The sequence below is a fragment of the Danio rerio genome, chromosome 24 (genome assembly GCF_049306965.1).
Source record: "Danio rerio strain Tuebingen ecotype United States chromosome 24, GRCz12tu, whole genome shotgun sequence".
Taxonomy (NCBI): Eukaryota; Metazoa; Chordata; class Actinopteri; order Cypriniformes; family Danionidae; genus Danio; species Danio rerio.
Window position 1 is genome coordinate 41,735,967 of NC_133199.1, and position 22,606 is coordinate 41,758,572.

Consider the following 22,606-nt stretch of genomic DNA (forward strand, 5'->3'; position numbering starts at 1 on the left):
TTGTAAACCTTAAGCCATTTAATTATTACTTAATGTTAGGTTTTCAGTTCCTACTCGAAGTCCTTTCCCAATTAGCAGATTATATTTACAAAATTCTGCACAGAAATAGCAAGCGGATTCTGTCTGAGCCTGATGATGGCCTAATGAGACGTAGATGTATGAACATCACTGTAACAATATATGCATGCAACACTTAGCCTGTAATTAAGCAATGAAATGATTTGTTAGTCTTATTTCTAATTGAGCTGCATGTGACCACCAGAAAGCAACAGAGTATTCGCCTTATTTCTCTGCTAAAATGTCTAGAATTGATATTGATTAAAAAGCTAAAGATCAAGAGCTTAACTAAAGCGAACACTGATCTGTATATAATGGTGTTTTTACATAAAAGCAAACATATAAGCTGTTGATTTATAGCTTCGTTATGCAAAAATTACATAAAGTTGACTGGTAAAGCACATGCATGTTGCACAAAGCCTTGGGCTTTTACTGTGTTGGTTAGTTCATGTTTAGTTTGAACAAACTCAGTGTTCTTGCTCAAAAAGGTGGCCTGACTAACCAGTGACTTTTTGCTCCAAATTAAATCAGTTCACACCCAAATAAGTGTTGCAATACAAAAATATCATTTGCGTCCAATGATTACTGGGACACAAAATAGACACATAAATATGCAAGATAACAACCCACAACTCAGGCCTATAGCCAGGGGGAGTTTGGGTAGTTAGAAAGACCCACCCTCACTGACAAAGGTCCAGGATTTGTCCCATACATTAGCTTATTTGTCCTATTTTAACAGCTGTGCTATAAGTTGTAAAAATGGCTATAAAAATAATCCATTCAAGAAGGCTTTTACTGTTGCTTCAGTGTGACTTAAGGGTGAATCTGCTGGCCCAGTTTGTTATTTGCTTAAAGGTTATTTAAAACTAAGAAACTCACTTTTTTTTTTTTTTTTTTTTAAATGATACATGTTGTATTGCATATATAGACAGATAGAAGACAAACATTTCTTTATTCTAAATCTTTAAGAATTTTTTGTTCATCTATGTGTGGTTAGAACTCTGACAAGCTATTCCAGTTAAAAAAAAGAAAATGAAAAAATAAAAATTGCACTTAGGTCACTAAAATGCAGCATTTAAAACCTCAATTAAATAGAAGAGGAAAATATCTGCAAAATGGTCTCAACTTTTTTCAACAGGTGGGAAAAAAAAAAAAAAAAAAAAAAAAAAAAAAAGCAAATCCAAGGAATCATCTTTGAATATATTTTTTTAAATATTTTTTCCATTTGTGTATGGGCCTGTAGCCATAGAGGTTAAGCCGATTTTAGTCAGACATTCAGACTTTCCCCTTAATAATATAAATTTCACAAAAGTATTGTTTGCAAGCTCTAAATAGCAGAATCATTTTAGCAGCCAATGACCGTCAATGTACAACATTGTTCACAGTAATATAAAGTGTTAAAAGTTGATTTCAAAAATCACACTTGCATGTTAATTTAGATCAAATATTTAAAGTGCAGTGGGAAACAATACAAGGAGTCGTCACTGAACAAATGTGTTAATATAAAACCAACTTTACCTCTATCCTCAGTAGCTTGTTTCAAGTAGATTTCACTTGCCTTTGGAGGTCTGTGAACCCCATTGCTTGGCTAACATAACATTTTAAAAACGAGTTAGATTGAGGAGGTCATGTTTAACTGAACCCCATTAACATTTAAGAATTTGTCTATGGTAAACGAACTGAAGCTGCAGTTTTCAGAATTGTTTTATTGTTTGGTTAATCGTGCACATTACAGCTGATCCAGTCAGTTATCTGGAACCACAAGCACATTTCCAGTAACATCATATTTGATGGTGTTCCAGTCAAACACATTTCCCTTCACACGATTATCCTGGTTATAGTACACCGCTTTAATCTGAGTGCCGGACAGCACATAGTCCCACATTTGCAGATCCGTAATTTCTCCCACAAAGCTCTGAGCTGCATTAAAGGAACCTACATATGAATCCGGGTCTTGTCCGAGCAGGACGGTGCCGCCAGGACGAATGGAGTAACCTTTCCTGTACACTTGGTGCAAACTGCGTTGACCGTCCACCCAGAAGGCAGTAAGACCAGTCGCAGACTCCCAGGTGACGCACAGGTGAGTCTGAAATGTGGAGAGAGGATGAAGACGGAAAAACGCTGCATCTTTACTAGACTGAATATAGACGGAGAAACGGCCATCTTTCTCTCTCCACACATTGAGCTCATCATCGTCAGGTGTGCGGTAGGCGAACAGGATGATCTCCCTTTTGGCCGGCAGCTCCGTCGCCACACGCATGCAGAGAGTAAACGCTGACAGACTCAGGGGTTTTCTAGGACTCAGTTTAACATAACTGGTGTCAGTAGCAGTCGGGAACAGAAGAGTTTTACCACTGAGACCCACTGCAAGACAAATCCAAAGTAAAACCATTAAAAAAGGACATGGAGAAAAGATAAATCAGCAGAAATATGTAAATATATAACAGTACCTTCAGCAGCCGCTAATGTCACAGAGAGCAGACAGAAGAAAAGCAGCATCTTGCTCCAGGTCTGACTGCACAGTTTCACTGAAGGTGTTTATCAGCTGATTTGCGTAAGCTTTAAAGCAGGTGTGTGTGCTCGGATGCAGCGCAATGGTTAATGCCGCACACCTTTGACTATTTATGCTGCTTCAGGTTTGCTGAAAACACTGACGATTGGTTAATTCAACAGGTAGGCGGGACTTCGCTTTGGCGGCTAGATTGAGCTCTGCATTTCCCTCATTTATAATAATGAGAGTAAACTGTTTATCTACAGACTTCCTTTAAGACTCCGTAAAGAGCTTTGAAATGTGATTTTTTTTATAAACAAGAAACAGCATGTACAGTTTTCTTATACAATTCAATCACTTTACATTTCTTAACAAGAATGAAATAAGTGAGAAAAAAAGAAATTAAAGAAGAAGAGAAGAGAAAAAAATACAAAAACAGAGGAGAGGGTACATAATTATCAAATTACATAAAAATATATTACGCATTTTCCAATTTTAGTTATTAAGAGTTATTAATGCACTTTTTCTACAGGAAATGCATATTTACAAACATTTTATGTAAAAATGTTAAGGGAGGAGCATATATTAATTGTTTTAATGGCTTTTCTATTTTGAGACTTGGAAATCACTTTTATATACATTTGAATCTCTTTTTCTGGCACCATGATGAGAGGTTTGCTTTTGGAAAACTTGGATTTATGTATGTGAAATTTACAAAATAATAAAATAAAGTTTATAATAAAACCAGCATCTTTTAAAGAGTGATCCTTAACATAAAAACCCAAAATCACATGTTTACAAGATAAAGAAAATGATTTTTAAATATTATGAGCAATAAAAGCGTCAACATTGATCCAAAAAAGTCGAGTATATTGGCAAGACCAAAATAAATGTGAAATATTTCATTAAAGCTTTCAGAAAAACAGCATTCTAGCTCAATATAAATTTTACATTTTTGTAGAAATATTTTTGTGGGATAAACTCTATGAAGTAATTTAGTGAATTTTTATTCAACGTTTGACTTAATCTCAAACAAAACACATGAAGAGTTTGTGGGACATAATGTAGCTCATCCCCCTTTTAAAAATAACCAAAAGAGAATTCTTTTATCACGAATAAATGAGGAGGAGGCGGGGCATGTCAGATGGAGAGAGCATTTGATTGGTCACGATTAGTTGAGAAACTGAAGTTTGAGGTGATGTGAATAAAACTTTATTTTTTTTATTAACCGTAAGTTCAAGTACCAATGGTATATTCAACAATCCAATATAGTGTTAGTGTTAATATAAAAGTACATGACTGGGAACATAATACAAAATACATAAATAAGATAAAATGGGAATGTGAATAAACCGTTGATCCATTATAGCTTCAAACTACAAGCTTTACATGTTTATATCAGTTTTATATCTCCTAATCGCAAATTTTGCCACTGTTTTGCTGCGCACTAGCTGACATGTCCTAAATATTAACAATACTGATACTAACTTCGAAAAAAAAGGTTAATTTTAAGGGATCTGTAATATTGAACTTTTTATAGCAAATAAGTTTAAGGAAGTATCATTTAAAACTACACACAGGACTTAGCCAGCTAAATATTAGTTGGTAAAATTCTAATCTGATGTTGATTTTACTCATGGATTGAGTACTGCAGTTCTCACAATTTCTCATTTTGGTTAAAGGGGCAATTCACCCTAAAGTAAACATTTATTAATATAAATAATATAAGATGTACAACAAAATTACAACAAGCTGTGTTGTAATGCATGCTTTTCTGTCTGTTGTGTCTCTTATAAATTTGAATCTGTTAATTGACAATTCAAAAATACTTGAATATAATAAAAAATAATATTTTTTTAAACAATTGTGTGTGTGTGTGTATATATATATATATATATATATATATATATATATATATATATATATATATATATATATATGGTTTAAAAATAAAAATGATTTTTACTATATTAGTATTTTTGAATTGTCAATTAACAGATTTAAATTTATAAAAGGGACACAACAGACAGAGGAAAAAGAATACAAAACAAAACAACGGCATTCATTACAACACAGCTTGTTTCAAATAGATCTCATCTGACTTTGTTTAGAGACCTGTGGACTATATTGAGGTAAAGTTGGTTTTAAAGTTACACATTTGGACTCTCCCTAATATAAATTTCAGAAAAATGTATTAAATTGTAAAGTCTAAATAGTCAAACCATATTAGCAACCAATGACTGTCAAAGTAAAAATGTTCAGTCAAAGAAATAGTGCAGTTTTTTTTCTCCCCCTGTCATTCTTGCATGCAATATCAGTCCAAATATTCAAAGTACTATAGTAAACTATACAGGGAGTTGTCACAGAACAAATGTGTAAATATAAAAACCAACTTCCTCAATGCGAGCTAGTCACTTGACCAACAGATTTTAGAAATTTAGATAAGGTCAAATGCAGACTTGTTTAACCTATAAATAAATAACAATACCGTCAGCAGCCGCTAAATGCACAGAGAGCAGACAGAAGCACAAAAGCAGCATCTTGCTCCTGAAGAGTAATAAAGCGACTGCACAGTTTCACTGAAGGTGTTTAACACAGCTGATTTAAGGCAGCCCTAAAGCAGGTGTGTGTGCTCGGATTCAGCGTAATGACTAATGCCGCACACCTTTGACTATTTATGCTGCTTCAGGTTTGCTGAAAAGACTCAGATTGGTTAATTCAACAGGTAGGCGGGACTTCGCTTTGGCGCCCACTGAGCTTTGCATTTCCCTCATTTATAGTAATGCAAGTAAACTGTTTATATATAGTCTTTGTTTAAAGATCCCATGAAGTGCTTTGAAATGTAAATTTTTATTCGATTTTTGATTAATTAATCTCAATCAAAATACGTGAAGATCCTGTGGAAGAAAATGTAGCTCCTCCCTTTAAAAAAAAACAGCCAATAGCGATTTGTTTTATCACTGCTCTGCCACTGAGTAGCTCAAGCGCAGCAAATTGAAAAAACTCTTGAAGGGGGCGGGGCATGTCCGATATAGAGAGCATTTGATTGGTCACTGCTTGATGAGACACAGCGACGAGAATGAAGTTAAAGCTGTAGATCAGGGGTGGCCAATCCTGTTCCTGCAGAGCTACCTTCCTGCAGATTTCAGTTGCAACCCATATTAAACACACCTGCCTGTAATTATCACATGGTGTTCAGGTCCTAATTAATTGGTTTAGGTGTGTTTGATATGGGTTGCAACTGAAATCTGCAGGAAGGTAGCTCTCCAGAAACAGGATTGGCCACCCCTGCTGTAGATTTATTGTAGTGACAAACTACAAGCTTTACATGTTTATATAAGTTTTATTAATTCTCCTAATCACAAATTTCATGGGATCTGTAAGACTTATTATTTAACAGCAAATACGTGTAAGGAAGTAGGCATTTAAAACTACACACAAGACTTAGCCAGCTAAATATTAGTTGGTAAAATTCTGATCTGATGTTGATTTCACTCATGCATTATGGGTAATGCAGTTCTCACATTGGCAGCGTCTGAAACCGCATACTTCCATACTATGGAAAATCAGTATGTCTGAATTCATAGAATTCGAAAATCAGTATGCGAGAAGTACCCGGATGACTTACTACTTCCTGCGAGATTCTCAAGTGCGCATCGCATGCATACTGCGCTATCCTATGATGCCCTGCGAGCGAATTCATGAATGGGAGTAAAGTGACGCAATTGACGCAGGTAGGTCACGTGACCATGACGAAATGGCGGATGTAGTACGTCCAAATTTCATTCATACTTTTCACGTTCATACTGTATAGAACGTACTTTTGTAACGGCCGAGTAGTATGTTTAAATCAGAATGCAGTACCTACTGAATAGTAGGCGGTTTCGGACACAGCCATTGTCTCATTTTGGTCAAAGAGCATAGAATCACCAAAAGGCGACACTAGTGCAATTTGGGGATCAGCCACTAGATGGCCGTGGCCATTTTTTAATGAAAACTTCAATAGAACAACAGCATATTTTAAGTCTGTAAAATAGACTATTACAAGTGTAAAAGATCGTGATAGTAATTCGTTGTATTGTCGTCTTTTAGGTAGCATCTCAGCTTTAATGCGCTTTTTCAATAAATAAATATAAAACAAAGCAGCTGCTTGCCATCGCGACAGCAATAAGATCCAATGGACAGCTGATCGCTTTCACTCCAAAATGGCGGAATCCGGGGCTGTTGCTGGGCGCTGCTGTTGCAATGGAACGTGCTATTGAGTGTCGCCTCTTGGTCATTCCAAGCTTGTTTTGGTTGAAAGGGCAGTTCACCTTAAAATAAATTTTATATGTAATAATATTATTAATACATTTTTATTGCCTATATTTTCGAACCCTTAGGCCATTCAAGATGTAGGCTACTTTTTTCTTCAGTAGAATATTAAATATTTTTAGCTGAAACTGGTCCTTGGGGATTTATAAAGTGCAAATCAACACCAGTTACCAATACTGTCAAAACAACATTGGCAAAACAATGAAAATGCCAAGATGTTCATCAATTTTGAAATTCTGCATAATAAACCTATGGAGAACGCTAAACTTTTTATCATATAGGAAAGAAATGCTCAATATGATGGAACCACATACTAAATAGATTAGCATTCGCATCAAAAAGGTGATTTTGTTCTACCAGATCATGTGATGATGAAAATGAGCAAGATTGGATGCATTAATGATCCAAGCAGCAGAGCGAGCACATGGTAAAACATCTGAAATGTTGTTTTGGCCATCAAATGCTGCGCAGAAAACGCAAAAAAAAAAAAAAAAAAAAAAAGTTTAGCAAATTCATTCTGGCCCTGATGACGGCCTAATTAGGAGATGTAGATGTTCGAACATTACTGGAACTTTATTTAAATGCAAAACCTAGTCTAGAATTATTCAAGCAATGAAAACGTTCTGAACTGCCTGCATGTGACCAGCAGAAGGCAGCAGATTATCCGACACATTTCTCTTCGAAAAGGTTTATAATTGATATTGATTGAAAAGTTAAAGGTCAAGAAAAGAGCTCAACTAAAGCAAACGCAGATCAGTATAAATGGTGACGTCACACTTTATATTTTTCTTTGTGATGTGAATTGTGTAGCACATTGGTTAACCTCGGTTTAATAGTGCTATACAAGTAAAATTGACATGAAGAAAAACACAATCTTAAATGTATAGCTTCTATATGCACAGATTACAAAAACGATTTAACTGCTTCTTACCAAGTAAAGTAGAGGTATGCTGCACACAGCCAGTTTGGGCTTTTACTCCAGGAAATTCAGGTTTAGTTTGAACAAACTTTGTTTTCTTGCTCAAAAAAAAAAAAAAAAAAAAACTGATTAACCAGTGACTTTTTGCTCACAAATCTTTAAATAAACACATTTTTGAATTTTCAATTAATAACTGATTTGAATATAAAAAGGGACACAGATAGAAGAACGAACACACACACACACCTCGTTTCAAATAGATCTCATCAGCCTTTGTTTGGAGGTCTGTTAACTGTTTGCACATTTTAGAAACAACTTGGATAAAGAGGTCATAGATGCAGACATGTTTAACTAAACACTCACATTTAGCATTTGTCCATGTCACAAACAAACTGAAGCTATAATTTTCAGAATTGTTTTATTGTTTGGTTAATCTTGGGTGAACATTACAGCTGATCCAGTCAGTTATCTGGAGCCACAAGCACATTTCCATAAATATCATATTTGATGCTGTTCCAGTCAAACACATTTCCCTTCACACGATTATCCTGGTTTAAATACACAGAATACAGTCTCAACAAACTATAGTTCATTTTAAAACAATAATTATGAATAAAATATATAACAAATGCATGAGAGAAATAAGGGGAAATGAGAGGTTAATATAAACATACAAACGAACAGGTCTATTAAATACAGAGCAATAAGCACAAATTCTAGGAGTTTAAACATCACTTTAGGCTAATACTTTTTGTTTGAATATGCTAAAAAGGGATTTACATTTATGTACATTTATAAAACTTTCCAATGTAAAATGCAAAACAAGGTGTTTTGGTTAAGTCTTAAGATTATTTTGGATAATGAAAGCTTTTTCAAAAAAACACTTTAATCCAAAAAGATTGAACAAAAGGTAAAATAAGTGAGCTACACTTTAAGCAGAAGTTTCCCAGAAAGACCAGGTATAAACGGCCAGAAATAAAATATATATATTATAATCATAAAATCATTTTATAATTATTTAATAAAATAGTTCTTTACTTAATTTGTTAAGAAAGCTATAGGGTGGCAGAATGAATGATTATGTTTATTTTATTTCAAGTCTGTAAGACTTATTTGAGTTCATATTTAGGTTATTCACTAAAATATATAATTTAAATCGTTCATGGAGATGAATGCAGTAAATAGTCTGTATAAAAAGGTTGAAAATAAACCTGTGCAAACAAGGTAACCTTTATAACCAGATTATTTAACAAAAGATGATTACTGCAGTAAAATATTTGTAGTCTTTTAATAAGCAAGATGTGTGCAAGATAGAGAGGATATAAAAAGTGAATTGTTTGTTTTAAAACTTTTGAATTGGAATTTTCCCAATTATAAACCCGAAATACACGTGTTTGTTGTCATGTGGTGAACTCGGCCAATCGTGTAATATCGGTATCGTCATCAGAGCTCCTGCAGCCGCTCTTCAGATGCTGCACGGTCTGAGTCTGCCGTCTGATCTCGGAGCGCTGTCGCGGTACTTTGATACCACATCTGACAGTCACGTGGCGACAGCGCAGCATCAATCCGGACAAGATTTCTTACAAGCATGCACCGCTTTAAGACAGATTTCGATCGATCTGCGCAGCGCTGCATGAAGTCGAACGCACCTAGCTGATAGCAGTCTTAAGCCCTCATATATGGTCCGGCACTTACAAACAAGACTCAGCCACTAACAAGGCATGCCTGTAAGCTTTTTTTTCAAGGAAAATTGGAGGAACTGCAGAAGACGAAAAAAGGAGGCACAAAGGAGCAGTAGCTTTCATCAGAAAAGTTGCACCATCTGTTTCCTGGGTACACTGCAGCATCCACCAAGAACAGGGGCGGACTGGGACAAAAATTCAGCCCTGGCACTGTAGCCACACCAGACTACATTACCCAACACAATCTTTTTCATTTAGTGGCTAATTTGTATGAATTCGTACAATCTAATTCATACAATTTAGTACGATTTGCTCATCCCCCAATGACGGTTGGGGTTAGGGGTGGGGTTAGGTGCCACGCCTCCTTTTTAAAATCGTACTATTTCATACGACTGAACTCGTACGAATTCGTACGAATTAGACACTAAACTGGCAAAACGTAAAATACTTACATTTTCTCGTGAGATCAGGTTGCATTACCACATCAACACAGCCCTACCCACGGACACGCACATTCACTAATTATATTGGTGTACAGATGGTGAAATAAATGACATTCTTGTCAGATTTTGATTTCGTCCGGGTAACTTCGGATTGGGTTGGCCCATCTTAAACCAGGCGTTCGTCGCCGATTGGGCCAAATGCTTAACATTTATTATTATTATTATTATTTTTACTATTATCATCATTATAATATCACATCTAGCAAGAGATAAAAGCTGCCTGCACGTAAAAAACAAAATACATATTTTTTAAAAAACTGACCGGCCCACATTTAAAAATTGGTCCCCGCCCTTTTCGCATTTGCCAGAATTGCCAGATGGCCAGTCCGTCCCTGACCAAGAAGCTCTAGCGATGGATAACACGCCAGATGAACTTTTGTCTGTACTTAATGATAATGTGAAAATTGTCAACTTCCTAAAAGCTCATCCATTTGATTCACATATTTTTCTTATTTTTATTTGAATAATGTATACAGAAAATATATGTATTTAGTTCATGTAGTTAAAAAATGTTGAGTTTAATCTGAGAAAGGGGTGCTTGACAGGTGTCAAATAGAAAGGGGTGCACACAGCAAAACGTTTGGGAACCACTGATCTAGAGTATGCTCCCAATCACTATAGTATTTATTTTTTCATGTATCATAATAGCTTTTACAGCATCTACCGAGTGAATGACAGGCAAATATACTTTAGTTCAGTAGAAAACTCGGCCCTCTTCATGATCTAAGGATCATACCCAACATATGTGGTTATTTTTAATCTTATTTTCTCCTTTGAAATATGTTATAAATCGCAAATATACAGACCTCTCTCTCGGTCTCCTATTCAGTTTTTTACTCCGTGTCCTCCATCTGAATTTTGCACGTCACCAGAACCATGTGATTAAAAACAGCCTACTGTCTGGCCCTGATGACGGCCTAATAATGAGATGTAGATGTCTGAACGTTACTGGAACTTTATATGAATGCAACACTTTGCCTATAATTAATTAACAATGAAAATGTTTTGATATTATTTATAATTGGACTACCTACATGTGACCACCAGAAGGCAGCAGAGTATCCGACAGATTTCTCTTCTGATTCTAAAATATATACAATTGATATTGAGTGAGAAGTTTAAGGTCAAGTGTTTAACTAAAGCAAAGACTGATCAGTATAATGGGACTTCAGATGAAGAAAACATAAAACTCTGTTAATTTATAGCTTCTATATGCAGGGGCGTAAATCCCGGGGGGACGGGTACATGTCCCCTCTCATCCGAGGCCCCCAAAAAATGATTAAAAAACTCTAAATTGTGAAAAATATATGTATATATACATAAAATAATTGTCTAAGTAGAAAGAAAACCGCATTTATCATTTAAAATGCATTTAGAAACAGCTGAGTTCCCCCTCCCCTTCCTCAAAGTGGTTCGGTCCACTTTGTGCTTTTCCCCCTCATCTCACCTACTCACACACACGCAAACGTCAGGTGTGTATGCAAAGATTACAAAAATAAATGAATAAATCTAACTGGTTTTTAACAAGTAAAGCAGAGGTGTGCTGCGCAAAGCCAGTTTGGGCTTTTACTCCGGTAAGTTCATTTGAATAAACTCAGTTCTCTTGTTTAAAAAAGTATATTATAAATATAAAAATAACCAGCAACTTTTATATAAATATAATATAAAGTAAATCATGATTGTTTTAAAATAATAATAACAAGTTTTAATCACAAAAACAAAGTACTGTTTAACAATTTACATCATTTTAAATTACAATACTAATATTACATTTTGTTGTGTGACACTGAAAATGCAACGTCACATCAGCAACCCTCACACAGCTTGCTTCAAATAGGTCTTGTCTGTCTTGACGCAACATAGTTTAGAAATAATTAGGATAGGTCATATTCAAACATGTTTAACTAAACACTTTCAACATTTAGCATTGATCCATGTTATAAACAAACTGAAGCTGTAGTTTTCACAATTGTTTTATTGTTTGGTTAATCTTGGGTGCACATTACAGCTGATTCAGTCAGTTATCTGGAGCCACAAGCACATTTCCAGTAACATCATATTTGATGGTGTTCCAGTCAAACACATTTCCTTTCACACGATCATCCTGGTTTGAGTACACCGCTTTAATCTGAGTGCTGGGCAGAACATAGTCCCACATTTGCACATCTGTAATTTCTCCCACAAAGCTCTGAGCTGCATCAAAGGAACCTACAAATGAATCCGGGTCTTGTCCGAGCAGGACGGTGCCGCCAGGACGAATGGAGTAACCTTTCCTGTACAATTGGTACACACTGCGACGTCCATCCTCCCAAAAACCAGTAAGACCAGTCTCAGAATCCCAGGTGATGCACAGGTGAGTCTGAAATGTGGAGCGAGGAGACAGGTGAACCATTGCTGCATCCTTATCAGACTGAATAACCAAACCCACACGGCCATCTTTCTCTCTCCACACGTTGAGTTCATCAACTTCAGATGTGCGGTAGGCGAACAGGATGACCACCCTATCGACCAGCAGCTCCAACCTGACACGCATGCAGAGAGTAAACGCTGACAGACTCAGGGGTTTTTCAGGATCGATTTGAACATAACTGGAGTCAGTATTGGTCGGGAAAAAAAGACTTTTACCACCGAGACCCACTGCAAGACAAAACCAAAATAAAACCTTAAAAAGGACATGGAAAAATCATTAAAAATCTGTAAAAAAAAAAAAAAAAAATTATTATATACACAGTTGAAGTCAGAACTATAGCCCGCCTGAATTATTAGCCCCCAGTTTATTTTTTTTCCCTAATTTATAGAGAGAATATTTATTTAACACATTTCTTAACATAATAGTTTTAAGAACTCATCTCTAATAACTGGTCTATTTTATCTTTGCCATGATGACAGTGAATAATATTTGACTGGATATTTTTCAAGACACTTCGATACAGCTCAAAGTGACATTTAAAAGCTTAACTCAATTCAATTTAATTCAATTCAACTGTTTATTGTCATGTGAACAGTAAGGAAACACATTTCCCTGCACAATGAGATGTACAGTTATTTAGGTTAACTAGACAGGTTAGGGTAATTAGGCAAGTTATTGTATAACGATGGTTTGTTCTGTATATCGAAAAAAATATATAGCGTAAAAGGGGCTAATAATATTGTCCTTAAAATGGTGTTTCAACAATAAACTACTTTTATTCTAGCCGAAATAAAACAAATAAACTTTCAAGAAGAAAAAAATATCAGACATACTTTGAAAATTTCCTTGCTCTGTTAAACATTGTTTGAGAAATATTTAAAAAAGAATAAAATTCAAAGGGGGGCTAATAATTCTGACTTCAACTGTGTGTATATATATATATAAATAAATAAATAAGTACCTTCGGTAGCCGCTAATGTCAGCGAGAGCAGACAGAAAAACAAAACCAACATCTTGCTCCAAGTCTGAAAAGGAAGAAAAGTACTGCACAGTTTAACTAACTGCAACTTTAAGCGGCACTAAAGCAGGCTCTGTGTTGCATTAAACTGTGTTATTGGAGTAAATGATAAATTTCAAAAGTTTATGCCAGTTCAGGTTTATTTTCTGTGAGCTCTGCTGTGTAAAGATGCCTGAATAACTATCAATCAGGGGTGCGTTTCCCAAACACCGACGTAACTCACGGCTGAACTATCATAGTATGATGCATCGTTCTGGAAAAGAACGATGTAGTGACGAGTGTTTCCCAAAACACATAGTTTCTCTGTCGCAGATGTCACGTTAGAGTGATCAAAACAGGAACAAAACACAGAGTGCAGAGAAGTGACAAAAAATACAAAAATACAAAGTAACAAAGTAACAAAATAGCAAACAAACAAGAAACAAAGACAGATTAACTTGAACTAGACTTTAACAAGATACAGGAACAACATACCAAGAACGACAACGACCAACTAACAAACAGCAATTTTTGAGCAAGGAGCCGGGCTGTGGTCGGCAGAGCATGAGCCGGGCTGGGGTTGGCAGGGCAAAGAGATGGACTGGAACCGGCAGGGCATGGAGCCGGACTGGGGCCGGCAGGGTAAAATGTCTGGGTGGCCCCGGCAGGGCGAGGAGCCTGGGTGGCGCCGGCAGGGCAAGCTTGAGTGGCGCCAGTAAAGCCAGGAGCCGGACTGTGGCCGGCAGGGCAAGACGTCTGGGAGGTGCCGGCAGGGCAAGACGTCTGAATGGCATTGGTAATGCCAGGAGCCGGACTGGGACCGGCAGGGCTAGGAGCCTGGGTGGCGCCGGCAGGGCGAGCAGCCTGGGTGGCGCCGGTAGGGTAAGGAGCCGGACTGGGACTGGCACTGTACTGCGCTCTGGGGCTGGAGCCGACACTGGCGGGCGCTCTGGGGCTGGAGCCGCCACTGGCGGGCGCTCTGGGGCTGGAGCCGCCACTGGTGGACTTTCTGGGACATGTGCAGTCCTCTTCCTGCGCCTCCATCTGGTGGTTTGAGAAGGGAGAGCGTTGTCATCAGGAGAGGGAGCTTGCTCTGGAGCTGGAATCGACAGTGTTGGGCGCTCTGGGGCTGGAGCCGACACTGGCGGGCGCTCTGGGGCTGGAGCCGACACTGGCGGGCGCTCTGGGGCTGGAGCCGACACTGGCGGGCGCTCTGGGGCTGGAGCCGACACTGGCGGGCGCTCTGGGGCTGGAGCCGACACTGGCGGGCGCTCTGGGGCTGGAGTCGACACTGGCGGGCGCTCTGGGGCTGGAGCCGACACTGGCGGGCGCTCTGGGGCTGGAGCCGACACTGGCGGGCGCTCTGGGGCTGGAGCCGACACTGGCGGGCGCTCTGGGGCTGGAGCCGACACTGGCTGGCGCTCTGGGGCTGGAGCCGACACTGGTGGACTTTCTGGGACATGGGCAGTCCTCTTCCTGCGCCTCCTTTGTCTGGTGGTTTGAGAAGGGAGAGCGTTGTCATCAGGAGAGGGAGCTTGCTCTGGGGCTGGAATTGACACTGGCGGGCATTGTGGGGCTAGAGAAGACACAGGGGTCTCACACAGTTCCAGGAGACTCTCCAGAGGCCCAGCGAAAGGTGGTCTTCGGACAGCCCGACGCGGATCAGTCTGCAACTCCAACCCAGCCTCTCTCCTCCTTCCCTTAGATAGATCTGCTGGCCCCGAAAATATCCCTCTCTGTTGCCCTCCACTCAGGCCTCCCTCCTGAGGGTTCTCCTCCTTCAAGACAACAGAGAGAGGGGAGCCAGAGATCAATAAAGCCGCTTCGATGAACCGATTAAGGTTCCAGTCATCCTCATACGGTAGCATTAGAGAACGAACTGGTTCCAAAAGTCCTCCCCGAAAGAACATCATAAGCAGCATATCGCTGTGAGAGCTCTTTGGGGCTAGCTCCAAAAACTCTTTAACATAACGCTCAATGGAGCGGTTATGTTGTTTAATCAGCATAATAACATCATCTGGTGGATTTATTGTTGAGTTGGTCGTTCTGTCACGTTAGAGTGATCAAAACAGGAACAAAAAACAGGTGTAGAATCCAAGTGCAGTTTTAATGATGTATAGTGGTGGAATGGATGAATATATAGTCCAGGTAATCAACGGAGATTGGAGACAACTGTGGTTGTAAATCAGTGTAGATGACAGACCAGGTGTGTGCGCGAAAGAATGTATGGAAATGTAGTCTTTTTGGGCGCTGTAGTTCCACTCAGTGTCCATTAAACTACAGCGCCCTCAGGTGGTCACTGACAGTCATGACAGCAGATCCATCGCTTGAACCATGTTAGTTATAATGTAAAACGCCCATAATGATGCTGTAAACAGAGTGGAGTAACTACGTCTTTAGAGTAGAACCCCATCATTTCTTTGTGCAAAATATATTGTTTAACACGCACACGCATTTAAAATAAAATCCAATATTAGATTTGGTAAAAACATGCACTCGCTTTCCATATTACTGAAATATATGAAAATGGCATATATAATATAATATAAAAATAATTTAATATAAAAATAATATAATTTAAATATTATATAAAATAACATAAATATAATATAATATAAAAATAATATAATATAATATAAAAATAATATAATATAATACAAAATAATATAATAGTATATAAACATAACATAATATAATATAATATAATATAATATAATAATAAAATAATATAATATAAAACAATATTATATTATATAAAAATAATATAATAAAATTTTCGTTAATAAATAAGGTTTAAATGAGTGTTTCATACAAACTTTAAGAAAATGCCAGACACGTGGGCCTTCAAAAATTGATTGGAGAAAGAAGTGGGTCCCGAAGTGAAAAAGGTTAAGAAGTCCTGTTTTAGTACATTTGTTCTTGGCTTCTTTGTTAGATTAAATCATATTAGGTATGAAAGTACATCACTTTTTAAAACATGCATATACACACACATGACCTTTCACATAATAGAAATTACATCTGAATATTGGTAACAGTAATGCAGAAAAAACACACTACTCATCTTTAAAAAAAGGAGTTGTTATTAAGTATGTTTTAGACACAGCAGAGACAAAATGTCAGATTCTATAAAAGATAGATAATGCTTCATTTTTTAAAAGACATAAATAAGGCAAGATAAACAAGAATAAGATAAAAATTAGATAAACATACTTACCCGATTCAGCAGGTTTTAACTGAGAGAAGATCAGTTCAGCTATATATACTGTAAACCTAGAGTACATTCACCTGACATTGTTTACATGATACACAGAGTCAAGGCTCCCTAGAACATTGTGTCCCACAGTTACATTCATGCAGGGGCAGACGGGGACAGTATTTTTTGTTTCGTTTGCCTAGTTAGTGCGGTTTGTTTGGCATATGTTAATCCAGCAATCGCGCTTGGATCCGCGCTAAAACAATCGCTCTGAGATCACCTGAATTAGGTGGTCTCGACTCGATTGAAACGAACTGTGGGGCGGATCGATTGTAGTGAGAAAGCGATATGATCCGAGCCCGGTTATATCACAGTGTTTTATGGATATTTAATAGGCATACAGCTATATGAAGAGAGAATTATGAGTAGGGCGGGAGGTCATTCCAGACAACCCAAGTCTCCTGGAAGTCCTGGGAGTCTCCCGCAAATGCACAGAGACTCCTGGATGCCCGCAATTGAGTGATAATCTCCCAGAAATTGCGGGTCCCCCTCAATTGAGTTGTGCACCCTTCTCACCCCTGCCCACCGCATGCCTCCTCGCTCTTCAGACACGTAGCGTGCACCCTGTCAAACACCACCAAGCCACCACTCCCTCTGACAGCTGAGCAGGACCAACCATGAAACTCTGACCAATGTGAGGAGAGTTTACTCGCATGTTAAAGAGTTAAAAAAGTCACGTGTGACAAACAAGGACTAAACAAGGGGCCGAGACATAGGAAAACACAGAGGCAGGACAAAGGAAGCACATGGCCAGCACAACAAAAGAGACAACGATGTGCTAATACACAACACAAACAGACATTAAACACAGAAAGGAGTGACAGGCCTGGATTCCTGACAGTTTGGGTCATGAATTATGTCTCTGGTTTAGCCTTGTTGGAAAACCTGTATGTATCCATGCGTGTTCAATAAGAAAAGGTCTGGAGTGGGTCTTCTTCAATGCCAAAAATATTAGTAATTTATTTTAGATATAAATGAATAATTCGATGACAGAGCTCTGGGTTATGTTACCTCAATGCAATACAAGAATTACATTCAAGAGGTTCGCAACTAACATACATTTCCTGACTCCAGCATATGTACACAACTGATCTTAACAGGTGGAGTTTTGGTGTAACCTCACTTATCAGTCATTCTGCAGTCCTTAACTGTTGCACCCAGACATACTTCCTCTTTTCGGCAACTCCTCTCTGCATACCAGAACTGAACAATTTAGTGCATCTTCAATATGTTTCACAACTTCTACAAGCATCATGCTCCTTGTGACATGTCTAGACTTCTTATTAGACAGCAGTCTGGAACAGGGGCCCCCGCATTATATTTATTCGTATTCTGCTATTTCCCTCTTGTCAGCAGTTCCTTCTAAATAGTATGCATTACAGTAAAAAAAAAGAAGAAGTATGTCCGTGTAATATATGGTCCCATACAATTAAAAAAGATTGATTAATTTGTTGTTTGTCAAAACATTTTTCTAATAAAAAAAATAGCGATGCAAAAGTAATACAAATAAATTCCTTTTTCTCCACAGCCACACTAGCTTACATCCGTCTCTTTGTGTTACATCTGATCAGAATCAGTTATCATGAACCAATATCATATTTCCAACAGCATCATATTTGATGGTGTTCCAGTTAAAGACATTTCCGTTCACATGCGGTTCCTGGTTTGAGTACACCGCTTTAATCTGAGTGCCGGACAGAACATAGTCCCACATTTGCAGATCTGCAATTTCTCCTTCAAAGCTCTGATCTACATCAAAAGAACCTACATATGAATCAGGGTCTTGTCCGAGCAGGACGGTGCCGCCAGGACGAATTGAGTAACCTTTCCTGTACACTTGGTGCAAACTGCGGCGTCCATTCACCCAAAAGGCAGTGAGACCAGTTGCAGACTCCCAGGTCACACACAGGTGAGTCTGAAAGATGGAGAGAGGAGGGAGACGGAGAAGTGCTCCATCTCCACTAGACTGAATATAGACGGAGAAACGGCCATCTTTCTCCCTCCACAAATTGAGTTCATCAACTTCAGGCGTGCGGTAGGCGAACAAGATGACTTCCCTAAATCCCAGCAGCTCCGTCGCCACACGCATGCAGAGAGTAAACGCTGACAGACTCAGGTGTTTATCAGGAATGAGTTTAACATAGCTGGTGTTAGTCCTCGCTGTAAACAGAAGCACTTTTCCACTGAGACCCCCTGCAAGACAAAACCAAACTCAACCTCAGAAAATATACAATCCATAAACAGAAATATTAATAAAATATACCTTCGGTAGCCACTGCAGGGGTCAGAGAGAGCAGACAGAGAAATAAAAGAGACATCTTTCTGCAGCTCTGAAGAGGAAGAAAATGATTGTAATGTTGGATTAAAATAATGAAGATAAACAAAACTGACAAAATGAAGACACAAAAACAATACTAAAGCCTCTTTACACAGCATGAAAACCAAACCTGAAGCGGAATACATTTTCAAAAATGTGTATTTATTTGCATAAACCATTTAATCCTGTATAACATCTTAACTAGGCATGGACGATAACCGTTTTCAAGGTATTGTTTTTAGAAAAATCAAGGTTTTAAAACCGTAAAAATTTTCTGCAATACTGTTCCTAAGCAGGGTTTTACATTAACACCCGCCAAATGCGGGTAGATTTCAGCTCTGGTGGGTTAGACAAACACCTCCACTTGCCTCTTTGGCTGGTTGGAAATCATTTTTAAATTGAAGTTTTCTTAAAAGCAGGGTTCGACAATAAGCATGGCCCAATATTCATGCAAATGTGATATTAGATTTGAGAAGCAGCACAACTGACAAAAAAGCACGTTCGTGCGAGCAAAAGTATGGTGAACACAGAATGAGAGCATGACCACTCGCTCTAACAGCTGATGTGATAGCAGCGACTGTAAAAAATCGCGCGCGCACCTGTTTACTCGCACAAAGCAACCGTGCCTATAAAGCGCAACGGATTGGTTCCCTTTGAAATAGACTGAAAAAAAGAGCGATGATCGTGCACCCACAGTCCTGCTGCTTTCAAGAGCTTAAGATTTAAAAAACACACATATTCTTTTGTAAGCAGCAGCGGTCACTGCTTTCATTTTAATTATTCTTAGAAGAAATTATTAACAGGCTTAACATTAACTCTGTGCATGGTATGTTTCACCTGCTTTCTTACAGGTATTTTTGTAATATGGTTTAAATATAATTTTTAATCGAGAAGCATTAAAACATTGGAACATTGGAAATCTACTAACCACACTGCAAATTTTAGATAGTAGATTTAACTACCTTGGAGTTAAAATTAACACTCCCTCAGAGTTTATATGGGAACCACTATAAAAGTGTTTAAAAATAACACTTTTGAAAGTGTTAACATTATCAACACTGAGAGAGGGGTAATTAGCAAACTGTTATAGTGTAAAATATCTGTTAAATTTACAAAAAAAAAATACCAGCAATGGTTACCTTTTGTGATCTGATCAACCAAAACGCATCTTAGTCTATTACCCGGTATAATCATGACATTAGTCATGTTTACATCGCTGATTCTGTCTCATTCACATTCCTCATTCTTGCCGTTACCATGCGAAGCTTAATAAACAAGCCTACGGTGTGTGATCAGGGGTCCGTTCTTCGTACCTCGCTTAAATGATCTAAGATGATTTGGCAGATCCTGGATCTTTTAATCTTGATAACTGGACCTCTCTCTAATTTGGTTCTTCAAACGAGTTCGCGAATCAGATTAGAATGTCTGGATGAACTGATCTAAGATCGCTGCGTGTGTATTGAAGGACAGATCTGTCGATCCTCGAAATCATGATCAGCAATGCCATGATTGGCTGACGGCACAGCAGCGTAATGACATCATCTGATTAATATTCAATTATCCATGTGAGCAAAATTACATCAAATTAGGAGTAAACCGTTTGTTAAATATGACACGCAATAACTTTCCACATTTGTTGTGAACTGCAGGCTTTACACTTGTGTGAAGAGTATTCATCATGTATTTCAATGCATATCAATGCATTTAGTTCTACATTTAGAAAAGATTTTCTTTATTATAGTAGCCGGTTTATTAATCACTTTATGGAATAACTGGATGTTTACAAAAGCATTTTGATTTTGTGAAAGGCGTCTGCAACTTTTGTGAAGCATCAAATCACTGGCATATTAACTGCCAAAACATGTTTACGACTGCATTAATGTATTATTTATTGTTTTAAAAGTCACATATTGTGCATTTCTATTATCATACACAATTTGTACTAAAGCGATCTAAAAAGTTCATATCAATAAGTTTTCTCTTTGCACCACCAGGTGGCAATCTTTGTACTTTTATTTCAGGGGTGCAGATTGCATAAGTTTTATTAATATATATAACTTTATTTATTTTATTAATAACTATAACTTTATATATATAGTTAAAATATATTTACTATTTTCCCAAGTGTATATAACTACTACTGTAAGAAAATATCAGAATTCGGAACATACTTTCTGTATTATCTTTGCATGCACTGAGCCGATCTAATCCTGTTTATATGAATTGAACCTGCTCCTGATCAGGTTTGAGCTAGCAGAACTGTTGCTATGACAACAACTCTCGGATCAGCTTTGAAGAACGAAACGATCCTGGATCATGTCAAATCGTCAATATCCAAATCCAGCTAACTGAGTAATCCACGTACGAAGAACGGACCCCAGAGGTTGAAAAAGCTGCGCATTGCAGCACGCAGGCGCGCGATGACAAGAAACAGATTGATTAAATCAAAAAGGCGTGCAAATTGCACAATGACAAGAAATAATATAGATCGCACCACTAAATGCATTAAAAAGAAAGTAACAAGCCCAATTTAAAACTGTGGACGGCAAAGTAAGAATCTCATTGTACAGGGAGACGTGTTTCCTTACTGTGCACATGACAATAAACAGTTGAATTGAATTGAATTGAATTAAAAATGCAAGAAGTAGAAAGTACAGATATGTGTAAAAATGTATGGAGTAAAAGTAAAAAGTTGTCAGAAAAATAAGTAGTGGAGTAAAGTACTGATACCAGAAAAATCTACTTAAGTAACAAAGTATTTGTACTTTGTTAGTTCTCATCTCTGCTGCAGTGAAATCTCTGTCTTGTTTTGCAATAATCCAAGTTTTTACTGGCACTTCGGCAGAATAAACAACTGTAATGTGAACATCAAGATGTGCAGCAGTGGTGAATGTTTGTCGATGGTAAAGTTCAATGACCGAACCACAAATGATGCCAACCCTTGCAACAAAATAAGACGACTAAAAATAAATAAATAATAAAATGCAGACGATGCATTTCAAACCTTTATGAGTTTCTTTATTCTGTTGAGCACAAAAGAAGACGTTTTCAAGAAAGCTAAAAATCACACTGGCTGCCACAGTAGGAAAACAAAAACTATGGAAGGCAATGCATACAGGTTTTCAGCTTTCTTTAAAACATCTTCTTTTGTGTTTGATGGTAGAAAGAAACTCAAATAAACTTGTATATGTGTGTTTATTATACATATTATGCCTGTGTGTAAAGTAAATGACGATAGATTTATCCCTTTAAATCAGCTGTGTAAAGATGTCTCTAGACTAGTACATCGATTTTCCCTGCTTTGTTCAACATATTTAACTACATTTAATTTATATGGATTATTATAATACATTACTTCTCTAAAAGACAAAAAGTTGACACTTACATTGTTCAGCAGGTCTCGTCAGAGAGATGTTGGAGACTAGCAGAATTCAAGAGCCTTAAGACTCAGGAATGAGCCTTCCCACTCATGCTTGTAGAGACATGCAGGACTTCACTAAAACATTTTGCACTTTAAAGAGCACATGAAATCAAAATAGGCATATTGACTTTGTTAGCTCACATTGCTAGTTATGTGGTGAACAATTCCTCTCTGTGTGTCATTAAGAACAAAAAACAATGGTTTGCCCTTCTAATCTTTAATTGAAATCTAAAAACGCT

General features: G+C 37.6%; 4 protein-coding genes across 8 annotated transcripts in view; all 4 read right to left on the bottom strand.

Moving 5' to 3' along the window:
• Positions 1-22,606, bottom strand: part of crp1 (C-reactive protein 1) — a 76,160-nt gene that overhangs the window by 8,683 nt on the left and 44,871 nt on the right. The window lies entirely within an intron of this gene.
• crp2 (C-reactive protein 2) lies at positions 1,290-8,492 on the bottom strand. 4 transcript variants are annotated; one of them, XM_073940037.1, is made up of 3 exons: positions 5,116-5,197; positions 2,508-2,572; positions 1,744-2,421 (listed from the first exon to the last, which is right to left on the bottom strand). In XM_073940037.1, the coding sequence occupies exons 2-3, from the start codon at positions 2,554-2,556 to the stop codon at positions 1,802-1,804; spliced, it is 669 nt and encodes a 222-aa protein (XP_073796138.1). In that variant the 5' UTR covers positions 2,557-2,572; positions 5,116-5,197; the 3' UTR covers positions 1,744-1,801.
• Positions 11,924-16,607, bottom strand: crp3 (C-reactive protein 3). Of its 2 annotated transcripts, none has more exons than XM_068217005.2 (3): positions 13,869-15,113; positions 13,338-13,401; positions 11,924-12,603 (listed from the first exon to the last, which is right to left on the bottom strand). In XM_068217005.2, exons 1-3 carry the CDS (start codon positions 14,415-14,417, stop codon positions 11,984-11,986), a joined length of 1,233 nt encoding a protein of 410 aa, XP_068073106.2. In that variant the 5' UTR covers positions 14,418-15,113; the 3' UTR covers positions 11,924-11,983.
• Positions 17,565-22,357, bottom strand: crp4 (C-reactive protein 4). The gene is given in 3 exon segments (NM_001040297.1): positions 17,565-18,822; positions 18,893-18,959; positions 22,332-22,357. Coding segments are annotated over 2 exon segments (675 nt in total). The 5' UTR covers positions 18,948-18,959; positions 22,332-22,357; the 3' UTR covers positions 17,565-18,202.

Bases quoted from the DNA above. Each gene is read 5' to 3' on its own strand.
- crp3 (XM_068217005.2), bottom strand. From the start codon at position 14,417: ATGGAGGCGCAGGAAGAGGACTGCACATGTCCCAGAAAGTCCACCAGT. The intron at 13,402-13,868 runs GTATGTTGTTCC...CTTCCTTTTCAG, and splicing joins GTTGGTCGTTGTCGTTCTTG to ACTTGGAGCAAGATGTTGGT. The intron at 12,604-13,337 runs GTACTTATTTAT...TTTGTCTTGCAG, and splicing joins GACATTAGCGGCTACCGAAG to TGGGTCTCGGTGGTAAAAGT.
- crp2 (XM_005162877.6), bottom strand. From the start codon at position 5,088: ATGCTGCTTTTGTGCTTCTGTCTGCTCTCTGTGCATTTAGCGGCTGCT. The intron at 2,422-5,036 runs GTATTGTTATTT...TTTGTCTTGCAG, and splicing joins GCATTTAGCGGCTGCTGACG to TGGGTCTCAGTGGTAAAACT.